At 47.1% G+C, this 15,796-nt stretch overlaps 1 protein-coding gene across 1 annotated transcript in view; it reads left to right on the top strand.

Moving 5' to 3' along the window:
- CELSR2 (cadherin EGF LAG seven-pass G-type receptor 2) overlaps window positions 1–15,796 on the top strand; it is a 106,980-nt gene that overhangs the window by 52,823 nt on the left and 38,361 nt on the right. Inside the window, exons 3-5 of the mRNA XM_063140690.1 lie at window positions 870–1,092; window positions 6,680–6,795; window positions 7,122–7,210. Coding sequence (XP_062996760.1) covers window positions 870–1,092; window positions 6,680–6,795; window positions 7,122–7,210 — 428 coding nt within the window. The remainder of the gene's footprint in view (window positions 1–869; window positions 1,093–6,679; window positions 6,796–7,121; window positions 7,211–15,796) is intronic.

Raw genomic sequence — 15,796 nt, 5'->3', positions numbered from 1 at the left:
GGGTATTCTTTCTTTCTCTCTCTCTCTCTCTCTCTCTCTCTCTCTCTCTCTCTCTCTCTCTTTTTTGGTCTCTTTTCTTCCTTTATATATTTCTCTCTCTCTTTCTACTTGATTAAGCTTCCTTACCCTAGAAGTTGTATCAACCAACTTTTATTTTTTCCTTTTTGTATATTACGTATATTCACGTAACTATTGGCTTGATATTAATTGTTAGGGGATTGTTTGTATTCAGTCCTTATTTTTGTATCACTTTAAATAAAAATAAAATAATTTTAAAAAATCTTGAGGGCACCACATTGGGAAGACTCCTTCATGGAATTATTGCAGGCCTTGGAATGTGAAACTGGACATATATGAGTGTGTTGTTGGATGAAAGAATTTAAAAACAGAACTAATGGGAGGAAGCAGGCTCTACCTCCTCTCTGACATTTTAGACTTTTAGGATCAATTCGTGTCACCATATTGGAGGGTTCTTTATGTGTGTGTGGAGTGCATCCATGCAGAGTTTTGCACATGCCAAAAGGGGTCTACGTATTCAGCTTGCCAATGAAGTCACATTTAACGTGCATCTACTTAGCCCACTGTCAGCAGACTTGGTGTCCCAAGAGAATTAATGTGGCTTGAGTTGCATTTAGCTCATGATAGAGCCATTATGTCACTGAACTCACATTTTTGGCCTTCTGATTTGGATGTGTGAATTGACTCTATTTGCCTTGAAGAGGCTTTGAACAGTTTACTAATTGACTTTGGGAATTTGGGGGCCATTGTTCTTGAACCCCTTTGCATGGAAGGCTCCTGTGGTGTGTATATTTGTGAAATAACTTTTTTTTGCAGAAAGTGTTGATGGCTCCTCTCTGCTTGTGCTACAGGGGAGAGTTGTGAGGTGAACTCCCGCCTGGGCCGCTGCACCCCAGGAGTCTGCAAGAACGGTGGCACCTGCGTCAACCTTCTGGTGGGCGGGTTCAAGTGCGACTGCCTGTCAGGAGACTACGAGAAGCCCTACTGCCAGATGAGTACCCGCAGCTTCCCAGCCCACTCCTTCCTCACTTTTAAGGGCTTGCGCCAGCGCTTCCATTTCACCCTCACCCTCACGTAAGTACCTGGCTTGGGGAAAAGGGAAGTCCAAGAAAGAGATGCAGTCATATGCCCATCTGTGCCTGTTTCCCCTTCCTCAGAAATCATCCCTGTGCACTGGACTATGAGATATCAGAATAACTAACTCTGCTACAATTATTGCTACTATTTTGTTTTAAATCTCTTTCTTGTTTTGACAAGTTGTGCAAGCCAGATTGGGGTATCCCGCAGGCCGGACGTTCTGCACCTCTGCTCTACGGGCACCTAAAAATTATCACCATTACGTTTTGATGAGTAACATAATTCTGATGACTGATGAATAAATGGAGGGAAAGCACATCATATATTGAATAATAGGATATAATCCCAGTGAACAAAAGATGGAATAAGCCCCTGAAACTGACTCCACAGGGTCCTGTATGTATGAGAAAGAGAGAGGGGGGCTTCTTTTCTGCCTTTGGAAATACTCACGTGACTAGGCAATACAGAACAAGCTTCAGCATATCTGAAGCTTGTTCAGAAGTTAGTCCCAATGTAACAGCAAATGAAGCTTACTCCCTAGTATGGCCTTCCCCAAATCTCCAGATGTTTTTGACTACAGTTCCCATCAAACCCAGGCTCAGCATGATGGGAACTGTAGTCCAAAGCATCTGAAGAGTGCTAGGTTGGGGAAGACTGCCCTAGTTAGTGTATTTAGCATTGCAACCTTAAAGGGTTTCTGATACAAATCCAGATTCCTTTCCCGTTCTCCCCACCCCACCTCTGCTGAAATTTTAAAAGGGTGGTTACTTGGGGCACATCTGCATGGTGATTGAGAGCTGGATGTGCATCATCCCAGGGGCTTCATCTTGCCCACGGCTCCTACCTGTCCACCAGAGGATGGATATATAGACAGCAGTGTTGGCACTGTTTATTATTTATTTATTTATTTATTTATTTATTTATATAGCACCATCAGTGTACATGTTTGCACAACCAACGTCATTGTATCAGTGCAAGCCCAGCCCAGGAAAAAGGTAGCTGTTTTATCCAGGACTCTTCTTGCCCATCCAGTTCTGTGACAAGCTGACAGTGTGGGGAGCTACCTTTATTTGCTGCTTTGGCGCATGCTTGCTGCTCACCTTCCAGGCCCTCGCCCCGGGCCTTTTACCCTCTACAGGTGTTTGCTGCTGACTGGAGACAAGGGTGTAATGGGTGCTGGCCAGTATTTTCTTCTCTCTAGCTGCTGTATCAACACCTGTATCTGTATCAACACAGATAAAAGCACCCAGAAAGGAACCCCCTCTAGGGGGAAGTCTGGCAAAACTTTTGAGTGTCAGTATATCTTGTTTCCCATTCTTCCCATTGCTTGTGGATAGGATATGTGCTGGTGAGGACCTAATTCCCTTGGGCTCGTCTGATGAGATCATAGAGCCCTCCCCCATTTCCTGGCCTTGCCCACCCTATAATCCCTCCAATTCCATCCCCATTGTTAGCCCAGCACAAAGGAGCCAGCCAGCCAAGGCCCCTTTGTCCCCGGCCGGCCGAGGGTTGGTTGGAGCTCCCCATTTGCTGTGCATACTTGTCACAGCCTTACCCCATTGTGTGGGATGGGGGTGGGGGGGCTGCTGCCAAGTGCTGACAGTCTATAAAGAATCGGCCCAGGAGAGCAATACAGAGTGGGGTCACCAGGGAGGGGAAGGCCTGCTAGTCTCAGATGGGAAACACATTTTGTGGCCCTGATAAGCAGCGGTGGCCATGGCTGGTGAGCCTATCATTTCTGTAGCAGAAGTGGCTGCTACAGTAAACCAGTTGTCCACTAATCTGGGACTTCAGTTCAGCTTTGAATGTGTGTGTGTGGGCAGGTGGAACCTCTTACATGTGGCCCATAATTGATTTGGAGCATTGCTGCAAACATGGGGTCAAAAGCAGGAAGGGTTGACTTCCAGCTAGTGAGACATTGCATCCTTGAAAAACTGGGAATCACAAGGTGGGCTTACGTGGAGCTGGTCAAAACTTCAGAGAGAATGATAGAGAGACAATGTTCTTAATGAAGATATGAGCATGCACTGTCATACACAGTGCATTCAGTGTCTTTTTAAACATGTGGACACAGAGAATGAAATGTGTAATGTAGGTAGTGTAATGTAGGAGCCATATTAAATAGGAATGACGAAATCTAGAAACGTGGCTACTTAATGTGAATGATCTGGTGTCTCCTGGCTCTGTGAACTCATGTTTATCTTAAAGATGTGCAGCATTTGTTTTTTAACTATATTATTGAGGCCAACCTCTGAGGGACCTCTCCTGTGCTAGGAAAGAATTCTAAGAGTTCAAAAACTGTGACATTGTACATGCATAATGGTGTTTATGTGACAGCCTCATGCAGGCTGAAACGCAAAACCATTTTGAGTGTCCCCTATGAATGCTGTCCTAGTCTTTTCTACTGCATAAAAGAGTATGTGTATGTCAGCTGATAGGTGCTTTATAAATGTTAGTGGTGATGGTGGTTAGCATTATGTAATGAAGAGGCCATGGGACTGTGAATCAGGATAATGCAATGTGATCAACCTGGTTAATTTCATGGTCCAGTCTGGCTAAGAAATCTGTCTTGGGGCATGGGGCAACCATGCTACTGCAGGGAGGATATTTCTTCCCACTTAAAAAAAAAAGCCTTTCTCCATGACATGCTAGCTGGGATTTTTTTGTTTGTTTGTTTTTACACAGGCATGCATTGAAACAGGTAATTTCCCCCATCTGCTATCTGAAATGGTACTGTCCGAGAAGGACTGACATAGTTGCCAATGGGCAAATCTAATCTGCTCTGGTGGAAGTATGTAGGAAATAGTGAGCAAAACATACAAATTACCATTTCCTGTCATTCTTGCCTAACTTCTGGCAGTGAATTCAGTTCAGTTCAGATATAATGTATACGGGATGATGAGTACCCGTATTTCCAAAATATAAGGGAAAGTAACATAGTTCCCCTAGGTAATTTGTCAGCGGAGAGAGGATGAGATCATGTGTCACCTGTGAATGGGGCTAGTCTTGTTTATTACGACCGTTGAATTCCTGTGTTCTTTTTTCTGTCACTCCCCATTCCTGGTCTGGTGCCAGGAAGCTATTGAACATGATAGTAGAAACCAGACTGTCTTTGCTCTGCCAGAAGATTGCAAAAAGCAGGAAGGAAAAAATTGCATAGAATCAATACATCAGCCTTAGTCCTCCAAGGAAGATAACTGTATCTGGTGCTAGATACAGCGCTTCCATCCAGGTGTGTTCCTACTCCTTTGGTCTAGAGAGATGGTGCCACATGCGAGTCTCCCCTTTCTGTGATGCCCCAACGAAGGGCAAACAATGCATTTCTCTTTCATTGACATTTATCTAACGAACCCATGCACACAACCATTTTAACATGGTGTTGTCATAGTGAATGTAGATCTAGTTAATATATGTGGGGTGGGATGGGGCTATGGTAACTAGTTTTGTGATCATAAGTCAGCAACTCATCACCACCAGCTCATTGAATGCACATTTTGAACATTTTCTAGATGTTCACCTACCATGTGTCATTATTCTCACAGGATTGGTCATGATACTAAAAAAGGACATTCTTGGTTTGTTTATTTATGTATTCATTGCATTTTTATACCACCCAATAGCTGAAGCTCTGGTTGTTCTGCCATATTCATAGCAATAATAACGAGCGTCATCACACAGGGGAAAACGTGTTTGCTTACCGTTGCTTCTCTGCCCACGTGTTTGTCCCTCATTACTTCCTCTTTTGAAAGAGGAAGTAAACAACTTGCACGTGGCCCCTTGATCCCGTAGTGGCAAGCTCTGTCTCAAAAAATAAGTCAGACTTACTGGGGTGTTTTTTTGTCATGCAAAAGAAAGTTAAAAGGGGCAGGAGGCATGTGGGAGGCATATGTGAAAGGGACCTGTGAAAATCCGTGAGTGCCCAGTAACGAGCATGCAATAAACACTCGTCCGATGGAGTTCAACATGAATTTGCTCTAACATTCTTCACAAGAGCCCCTCACTACATAGTCTATCTGGTATTTCCCTTTCCTAGCAGCCCTATGAAATAGGGAGCAGAGAAGGAGCTGCCTTAGCCACTAATAATTTTATGACCGAGCATGAAGCAGAGCCCACCTTTCCATTGTTGGCTAGGCCTTAATCCAGTTCTGATTAGAAGCTCCATCCGACGAGCGTTTTATTGCACGCTTGTTACTGGGCACACATGGAGTTTGCTCAGGTCCGTCACATGACATCATTTACCTCCCGCACGCCTTTCAGCCCTTTTGGCTTTCCTTGCGCGACAAAAAAAAACCCCTGGTTAAGTCCGATGTATTTTTAAACACGGAATTGCTGCTCTCTCCTGCTGTGTGCAGGAGAAGCAGTGCTATTAGAACAGCGGACTCAATGGGCCTTGTGCTCGTTCTGTACTTCCTCTTTTGAAAGAGGAAGTAACTGAGGAATGAAAACATGGGCGGAGAAGCGAAGGTAGGGAGCGTGTTAACCCCCGGTATGATGGAGCTTTAGATATCACTCCTGTTTTTTCACTTCATAATCTTGACTTGGTTCTTGTGCTTCCTTGCCTCTTCTTTGGGGTCACTTCAGACCCTTTCTTTTCGGAGTTAGACTTTGTCTAAGACTTGGTAGTTTATTTCATCATAAGCCCAGCTACAACATGTGAGTCTCCAGTCTTGGAAGTGTGTTTTTGGTGGCAGATCAGGTTCTTGGAATTCTGCATAGCCACCCATCAACTCCCAAAACTAGCCATTTGAAATGCCCACACTGGCATCTTGCTGATTGGTTGGTTGAGCCTACAAGAACTTTTCATTGACAGTGGAGGAATTGCTTTTGTATGCTCAGCCTCTGCACTTACCCCTGCTCTTGTTCCTTGTTCTGTTTACACACAGAGCCACATGCAGCCAAAATTAATGAATGGAGGGTTGGGGAGGGGGGAAGGGTGCCAGGATGAGTCACAGCTGAGCCAGCCTACATGGGCGCTCCTTTGTGTGAGGGAACCACACACCTAATCACAAAGGAATGCCTTTGTTAGGCTGGGCTTACTTGCTTGGGGAAATCACAGCAACCTAGCAACAAACAGCTCAGAAAGCTGGTGCGACTTCACACATGACAAATTTTCTTCCCAGAGATGCCATGTAGGAACTGTGTGAATCCCACATATTGTTTGTCACCCATGTCTTGTTTTTCTGCAGTGCACGCAGATGTGGCAGGGAGCCATGATTGCCTGCCTGCCTCTGTGTGTAAATGTGCAGAGGAAAATTGTGTACAGGTCTGTGGCGTCCCAGGATACAATTCAGCCTGTAATCCCAGGGTCTTGTTCATTTCTGTAGTCTCATGCAGAAATGTAGTTCTGCATGAGACTGAAGAAATCAAACTTTGCCTTCTTAAACTCCCCTCCTTCCCTACCCCCTTTCTTTTGTGTGGGCTTTAGCTGAAGTTGCAGCGATTCTGCCTGGACAGGAATTCAATTTGTTCAGATCCCCTCCATCATCTTAGCTGTGTCCCATCTACCGTCGTTGCAGTGATTATCGTGAGTGTTGAGATGCTAGACCCTGAGCATGGGGCTCATCCTTCTTCTCCGTTTGAGCAGGTTTGCCACGAAGGAACGGGATGGGCTGCTCCTCTACAATGGGCGCTTCAATGAGCGACATGATTTCGTAGCACTGGAGATTGTGCAGGAGCAAGTTCAGCTTACTTTCTCAGCAGGTATGGTTTATTTCCAACCCATCAGCCTGGCAGTCCCTTCCCTCTCCGTGTCTACTTATGGTAATCCTTCCTCTGGCCCTGGCAGTAACACCATCCTCTTGTTAGGCCTTCCTTTTGTAACGCTGGTTCTTTTGTAATCCTGGTTCTTACCTCTTTGTCCCTACACCTTCCTGTTCCCCACCACAGTTTCATGGTATAAATGTCCCACTACTACCACCAAGCTTATATGTTCCCACTTCAGAGCCCCCATGGAAAATGGTGGGAGGATGTCACATCATTCCCTTCCCAAGATTTTCGCCCTGAATTGTGTTTCCTCCTTCCTGCAGGAGAGTCAACAAGCACAGTAGCCCCATTCATCCCAGGGGGCGTGAGTGATGGACAGTGGCACACCGTCCACCTGCACTACTACAACAAGGTAAGGCGCTTTTGTGCCAAACTGCACAGCCCTGCTGGTGGGGTCCTCAGGACACCAGCTAACAGCAACCCACACAGCATCTCTGAAGAACTCTATGTGTTTTATGCCAGCTTTTCCCATTGGCATTCCATGAGCTGGGGGGTGCTGGGAGTTGTAGTCCAACACATTTGGAGGGCACCAGGTTGGGGAAGCCTGGTCAAGGTGGTGATTTTGGTCACTCTCTGTAGTTGGAGACATTGCCTACTGCAAAGGGTGGCTTCAGGGGCCATGAAACATTCAAGGGCCAGTGGGAGCTTTTGATCATGGGGGTCACTGTCACCAATTGCTGTCTCCAAACGCTTGGCTTTTCTTGGCTCCTGGAGATCCCATTCATTAGCATTCATAGTGCCCTAAACACAGGGGTTGGGGGTGCATGTTGGGGAGGGGTGTTATGGTCTCAGCGTGATGAGGTCCCATGAAGCCACTCTCTAATGAGGAGGCTGCTGACAGGGGGCAGGAGGCGGTGAGCAGCTGGTGCAATTGTCACACACAGCTGCCTGCTTCAAGTTAATAAGCTTGGGCCTGAAAGGGACTGCCCAGGGGAATGGTGTGGCACTGGGGGGCGGGAGGGGATGTTGAAGGGGAGGGGAGGGGAGGTGGGGAAGGTGGGGAGAGAAGCCAGTGGCCGAAGACTGCAGGGAGAGGCTGCATTGCAAGGATCTAAGGCTCCGCAGCCGGGGAGTTTGGAGAAGCCCTCCCCTACAGTGCCTACTTGCTGTGTCCTTGTGCTTGCCTAGCCCCTCCCTCCATTCTTGTGCAGGGGGCGGGCGAATTAGTTCATTTTGCAGGCTCAGTAGATTTCTCGTGCTGTTTTCAGAAAGGCATCGTGCTGAATCGGAGCAACAAGCAGCTGGAAGGAGCTTAGCAGAGAGAGCCCCTTCCTGACTGTGATGGTTTGGGGAGAGGAACTAATAAAATGGAACATACCTTGCTGATGAGCTGAGACACACACACCCCTCAAAAAATGGCTTCTCTGTCATCTTTGTGGTGTACAAACAGGCCCTCTCTGCCCTTCAGTTGTTCCCTGAGAATTCTGGCTAGCAGATCAGAACTCCAGCTTGTCATCAGGTATCATTGTTCCAGGCTTAAATTTCAGGGTTCTGCATCAGTGTCTTGTTTTGGGGCATACAGTAATGACCACCTGAAACTGGGCAGGAACTCTTGGTACTCAAGAGAGAGTCAGATAACCACTACCAGTGTTTGACACTTATTTAGCACCAACGTTGAGCTAGATGATGGGTGCAGAACCACATGCCCATGAGCCAAATCTCACCCTCTTGGAGTCCCAAAGTGCCCCCCCCTGCGGATTCCCAGATGGCCACACACCCCTGCCTTGGCTCCACCCTTTTCCCTACTGCCAATCATTTGGTGGCTTCCCAGCTTTGTGTGGTTCCCCCACCTCCCCATTTGAAAAAATTGAAATGCCTCTCCTAAGGTGTAGCTACTGGCAGCAAGAGCTTTAAGCTAAGATATGCTGGTATTTTGAGGGGTCTGGCCCCATCCCATTGGCCTTCCGCTCTGCCCACCATTGGAATGTGGCCCCCAAGAACTTCTCCAAAATGGAATTTGGCCCATGGGCTGAAAGAGGTTCAACACCCCTGTGCTAGATGGTAGGTGTGTTAGACCACACAGGTAGCTCTTTGTTCCTTTGAGTTGCTTTTTATCTACCTTGGCCAGTACCCACCCCTGTCTCCCACCCATCAGACTGACTTAATGAGCTCCATCACACCTGCCCATTTGCCCTGGTTTACCGTCAAATTATCCGCCCTTGTGTCCATAGCATGTGAAAACCTGATCAACTTACACCTTTGCACTTTTACGTTTCATTCATCTTTACACCTCTCCTCTCGTGCGCACCAGTGTATCGCTGTTCTGCCATTGAGATGCACATCCCCCACCAGATCTCCTCTGTACCTCCCCCTACAGTTCATTGGTTGTTGATAGTTGGACGTCTCACCCTCCCTACATGGTTATTCCCTGTTGCCTAGGCTATGCCCGTTCCCCTCACCCTGCCTGGAGGCTTTGGAGCGTGAACATACTAAAGTCAGATGCAGTTTACCTTTGAGTAAACACCATTGAACACAGAGAGACTTCCTTCTGAGTAAACAGAAGTAAGACCTCAGAAGTAAGCATGGGGTTGCAGAGCACTTCTTTCCAATTTGCTGTTTTAAGACTTTAAAAAGAAAGCTTCTGAGTGACCACACTACTAAAAATCAGTTCTATATGTGTTTACTCAGAAGTAAGTCTCTCTCTGTTCAGTGGGGTTTACTCAAAGATAAGCCTGCATGTGATTTTAGCAATTGAAATCAGTGGGATTTACTTTTGACTAAGGGAACCAGCAGATCTGTAGTTTATGAACTTGAAGATGCACAGCTTCGCATGATCAAAGCAATGGAAGATCGATCCTTCGCACTGGTGGACTATGAGGAAAAGGGTTTAAGGGGGGATTTAAAAAATCAAAAATCAAGGGATGACCCAATCTGATTCAAATTTGGCATGCTGAAAGCGCTCTTTAAGAGCTATCACTGTACCAATTTTTATCTCTTTATCCTTAAAATTTACACAGATGTAAGCATCTGTTTAATTTCCATTTTAAAAAGCCCTTAAAATCAAGGGATGATCCAATCGGATTTAAATTGGGCATGCTGAAAGCCCTCCTTCAAGAGCTATCACTGTGCCAATTTTTATCTCTTTATCTTTAAAAATGAGGGCACTACTGGCAAGGAGGGTGCATTTTCCACATTTCTTTTAAGGTGAAAATGTCTACTCAGGAGTAAGAACACAGAGTTCAATGGGACTGCTTATAATCGACATGCAATTTTAATCCATAGTTTGATTAATCAACTAAAACTCCTATCAGCTGCCACTGGAGGTTACATAGTGTTCTTGTCATGCACTTCCAATTGCACAAAGGACCGCAGATGCGTGGGCGTGCTTATTCACAGTTGCATCCTGTTCATTTCAATGGGCTTGAACCCCCCTCCGTCTTTGGATACTGAGCTGAGGGAGTTTGGCTGCGGTCCTGCGTGTGCTTACTTGGAAGTAAACTGCATCAGAGCCTTGGATTGAGGGTGACTTGCACCCCCCCTTTTTATCGAAAAGGAGAGAGGGAAAGGGGAGGGGAGAGAAGCTACGCAGCCAGCCCAGTTCAGCTTAACACCTTGGTGGGAAAACCAGCCCAGAGAGCAAGTCATTAAGCAAAGGTCCACGAACGAAAGTACAATAGGCTGTTCTTTTGTTCAACCCAGCAGCCAGGAAGCAGGAGTAGGAAAAAAATTGAATTTGAATTTAAAAACACCCGCTGGAGAAAAGGCACACCCCTCTCTTTCATCATCAATACCGCCCCTTGAAAACACATCCACAGAACATTGGATTGAAAATGATGGATGAAAATACACGTTGAGGGTAGTGCGTCGTCCTTTCGATTTATCGGAAGAACCAGACTTTCCCCGCCCGAAAAACAGCGCTAAGAGCAGGGAGAAAAGCGAGGTCAGGGCAGGACATGGATGACATCATCTGAGTCCTTTGCACACAACCCAAGTCGACAGTAGTCTATAATGTTGGTGTGATGGAGCTCAATGAGTGGCAGCAAGGCAGAGCTACCTGCTTGGGGCATGGAGCAATTGTGCTGGAGTCCAGGGCAGTCCAGCTGCGTGCTCCCACTTGACAGCCATTTAGCTGGGATGGGGTGTTGGCCTTCCCATTCCTGGGAATGTTTCTGAATGCAGGCGTCAGTCCTGATGAGCTGGATTGCCTGCGGGAGCTTCACCCAAGCAAACTGCCTCTGTGCCAGCAGACAGTTACCTCCTGTTATCAAGTGTGGGTGGGTGCCAGCTTCCCAACGCCTGCAGCCAGTGCCGTACAGACAGTTTCTGCCCCCAGAACTCTCGGGCCTCGTTTTAAAGGGATAGCTGCCCCACAAGCACATGATGCAAGCAAGAGGTAAAAGTCCGATCGAGGCCACTTGCCCATCCTATCAGTGAGTAGCTTGTCAATTAAGAGTTATTAACTAGTGTAGTTAGTAACTAGTGGAGCTTGTCAAAGGAAAGTTAGCAATAGTGCTGAGATCTCTTTGGTGGCCTGGAGGCCAAAAGACTGAGCTGGTCACCCGGGCAGAGGAAGGGTGTGGCGTCACCATTCCACAACATGTTATTATTACTCTGCGTCACACCCACATAAGCCATCACTTTGTGGAAGTATTCCTATGGCCTTTCTTTTCCCATCGCACATGATTAGAACAGAAGCTGCCCTGGTAATTAAGGCCATGGGGAATGTGAGGATGTGTAGTCAATCAGGAACAGGCTTCTTGCGTATAATATGGGGGAAATGGGAGGGTGTATATCTCATTCCCTCTGACAGTCTGAAGGTAGGCTGTCTTTGGCTTGCATTGGCTAGAAGTCAGTCCACCGTGACTTTCATGACAGCAGTCTGGTGGTTTGTGGCTGCTCCTGCTTTGCAGTGGTTGACTCACACCAGGGTGAAAAACCACTGACAAAGGTGCTCTGTCAGGTACCTGGGAGGGTGACAGAACGTAGAAGCCTTTGTGTTCTAGGTAAGGTGAACAAACTCAGGTTTTAGTTCCATGTGTGTCAGTTGGGGATAAACAGCCCAGCTGTTCCCACCGGGGAAATAAGGATAGCAATATGAATCCCTGCGCAAGCATGTGAGGGCCTGCATAAACCCTGAGGTGCCTTGCCTCCTTATCCTAACTGCAGAGGCTGGGATGTCTGGGAAGTGACGTCTTCTTTCCCGTGACAGGGATGCTTCATTGTTAGGACAGGGAGTGTGCTGCTTCCACCCTCTGTTCCCCACAAGAAAAGGTGGAGGGGTACTTTGTTTGCCTGCAGTCAGCCCAGCCCTCCCACCGAATAGGCACATGCTCTTGAGGAATTTCTGGGTTCTCTGAGACAGTGAATGAGCCATAGACAGCAGCATGTGCTCTTAGGAACTGCCTCTGGGCATATTGGCATGTTTAATTGGGTTATGCGGCCAGTTGAACTGAAGTGTGTGCATGTTTGTGAGAGGGAGGCAAAGCGGGGTGGAGGGCAGGGTAAAGCCACAGGCAGATTTACTTTTCTAGCCAATGAAAAGAGTCAAAGTGAGGACCAATGTGAAAAGCAGAGCCATTCACCCTGACCCATGAGATTTAGCAGGAACGGGCAGAGAGATGAGCCAGGCTGAGGCTGCATTGTTTGAGGAGGGAAGAGAATGGTTCTAATGTGGTGCTGGTGGGAGGCAGCAAAGCCCACATGTTGCACTGTGGTGAGAAGGGATGGGAATAGCCCAGTGTGATAGAGCACATGCTTTGCATGTAGAAGCTCCCAGGTTTGATTCCTGGCATCTCCAGGTAAGGCTAGGAAAGAAACCTGGGGAGCTGCTGCCAGCCAGTGATGACAATACTGGGCTACATGGATTAAGGATTTGACTCAATATAAGACAGCTTCTTATTTTCTTATTCTTGTGTGGTGGGGCCATAGCTCAGTGGTAGAGCATATGCTTGGCAAGAAGGAGGTCCCGGGTTTGATCCTCTGGCAACTCCAGGTAGGGCTGGAAAATCTCCTGCCTGAAACCCTGGAGAGCCACTGCTGCCAGTCAGTATTGACAATACTGGGCTAGAGGGACCAATGGTCTGACTCAGTCTAAGGCAGCTTCCTATGTTCTTAGGACAATGGTTAGCACAGCCTTCCCCAAATTGGCACCCTCCAGATGTGTTGGACTACAGTTCCCAACATTCCCAGCCAGCACGCCAAGTTGGGGAAAGCTGGGCTAGGGCAGTGGGCCTGAAATGGGAAATCCAGGTTCAGACCCCTGCTTAGCTGTGAGTTTTGCAGCCCAAGGATGTGCTTGGGGAATTCACTCTCCAGGAAGTTGCTATGAAGGTACAGTGTTAATCTGAGGAGACAGAAGGGCAGAATATAGATGTAACAAGCGCTGCAGCTGTGGTTATATGACAGGCGTGTGTGGAGTCTCCGTGGAGAGTGCCTATGTTTGTAGAGGTTTGTGTGTGTGTATAGTGTGAGACTGGCAGATAAGTGTTAAGGATGGCATTTGTCAATTGTGCATCTCTCTCTCTCTTTCTCTCTCTCTCTCTCTCTCACGCACACACACACCAATTTGTAAGGTCTCCAGAATTGCCTCTCCATTCACAGACATTTAGGGCAAACTAAATGTTTGCATTTAATGTGCATTTTTTTTTAGTCATCACCACATTTTTTTTTAGCCTCACGCTCAAACAGGATCAGAGCCACAAGTTTAACCCTTTCTCCTTGTTCTAATTCCAATGAAAATCATTCCCCCACCATCCTGATTCTCTTATTATTTGTAATGGGAGCTTGTTCCTTAAAGCAACATAGAGAAGGTTGAAGTAAGTGTGTGTGTGTGTGTGTATGTGAGGATTCACATCAAGATCGCAGTAGAAGAAAGGGATAAATTCCTCCTGCATACTTGCAGTGGTCCAGATCTTGTTTGGGTCCTCCGTGTTGCAATGTCTATTTGCATTTTAGAAAATGCAAAAACACATTTAGCATTGAATTCAGTTTGGCCCTTAGCTGTCCATTGGGAAGGTGAATTGAAACTGGAATCCGTTTTCCCCCCAGCTCAAGGCTAATGTTCGTTGCTTTTTCCGACAGCTTTCCCAGTATTGCCTCAACCAAGCATAAACGGGTCTGAAGCTGTGGTTAATACAAATCCAATGCAGCCACTCTACCACCCTGAGGTGCTTCCCAATGAGGCTTTTATCCTGCAGTCATTGTGTGTCTCATTTTATGAGGGATCAAAACAATGTCTTCCACTTGTCTTCCTCCAGTTCAGAGGTTACCAACCTAGCAACCCCCAATCAGCTAAGTCAGAGATTTAATATTTTAAAAGGATGCGGAACATGCCCAGCACATGCCATAGCAAAGCATGGGTTAAATTTGCTGCCACTATATTTTGGCAGGCCTAAAGTCCTTAGATACTATAATTTTATCTAAGGAACATAAAAAGGCTCTCACCTAGTCACCTGTGGTAAGTTAAGATTGCTTCCCGGGGCTGTCTTCACGGAACTGGGTTGATGCCACCTCCTTCCTCAACCCTACACTTTCCATCTCCCGGGGCAACGTCAGGTAATCCCGATGCCAAGGAGGGAGTGCAGGGTTTCTGGTGGCCATCTGGGTCCCAGAGCCGCCGCTGCCCTCTTCCTGGCTGAAAGTTACCAATCGCTGGTCGCCTTCCACCAGGCTCCACGCCTGGGTTGGCTGCAGAGCGACATTACACAGCAGAAGCCCCATGTTGAATCGCTGCCTTTGAAAAAGTCATGGTAAATCCCCAACTTTTTCAAATCAGAGCACCTCAGGGAAGCCCCACAGTGGCTGTGAAGCTGCGCCTGCATCATCTAACTGACAGAGCGCAATTCCACAGCCACCATGGGGCTTTCCCTGCATGTAGACAGTCCCCAGGAAAGCAGACTGGGGAAAACCAAGTTACCTTCTGTACTTGTGAACTTGTTTCTAAGTACAACCACCCACCCAATGTATATGAGGACAAAGTATGCCATGTCTGAATGCTATGGATGTGAATTACTTGCCGTTTTTGTTCAAAACCGGGACCCCAGTCCTTTCCCAGGCACTCCCACAAGGATTTTGCAGGCAAATGCCACAGTTTCCATACACATACTTGCTACTCATAAATGAAATTGCTGTACTCAGCTTGTACTAGACTGCAATATAAAAAGTGTTCCAGCTCTGGGGAATTTCCCTGGATATTTGTGGTGCTTTGGCTGTGCACTGAGCATTAGGCTGAGTTACTCCCCCCCCCCACACCCCCATTTTGTTTTGCATGTTCTGTGGGAAGGAGTGGCTCAAAGACTGAGGGAAGTTTTGGGCTGCCTGCCAGTCCCTGGGTGCTTTGCTGTGACCTGTTGCCATGGCCACGCCCTCCCCTCCTTCTCCCCCAGCTGCATTTCTCTCCCTTTGTCTGGAGCTGTCCTGTTTCCTCACCACGGCCTTTGAATCCTTCTCCAAATTCTATAGTCCAGTCCGGCACACAAAAACCGTCACCAATGACCTGTGTCTTTCTCCCGCCAGGCATGGGGTTGGGGGGTGGCGCTTAGCCTGAACACCAGCCCAGTGGACAAACACAAAGGGGGGGGGGGGAGAGAGAGAGAGAGAGAGAGAGAGAGAGAGTCCAGAACAAACTCAGGCTGCATCATTTACAGGCCAAAGTGACATCATACCTCATATACAGTGTTTTGGTGCCATGGGGGTGGAGGTGGGGGAGTATTTTTTAAAAAAAGAATAGCAGAGAGAGATAGTTACATTAAGAAACAAAAAACCAAACCCCTCTGCCCCCCCCAGCCCCCAAAGTAGGGGGGAATACAAATACTTCTATATTTATAGGCACTTAGATACCTTTTGTGTTTGACAAAATGATTAGTGGTAGCAGTGGGAAAATCCAAGTATGGGACAAAGGCTAACCTGGCTGGACCACAGTGATGGCCAAATGTGAGGTTAATTTGGGATTTTCTTTATGTTTTAGTAAGCACATGTGCACAGACATACTTTCCGGTGG

This window comes from Elgaria multicarinata, chromosome 1, assembly GCF_023053635.1.
Source record: "Elgaria multicarinata webbii isolate HBS135686 ecotype San Diego chromosome 1, rElgMul1.1.pri, whole genome shotgun sequence".
Taxonomy (NCBI): domain Eukaryota; kingdom Metazoa; phylum Chordata; class Lepidosauria; order Squamata; family Anguidae; genus Elgaria; species Elgaria multicarinata.
Note: the sequence above shows the minus strand (reverse complement) of the source record. Positions and strands in the feature narration are given on the sequence as shown.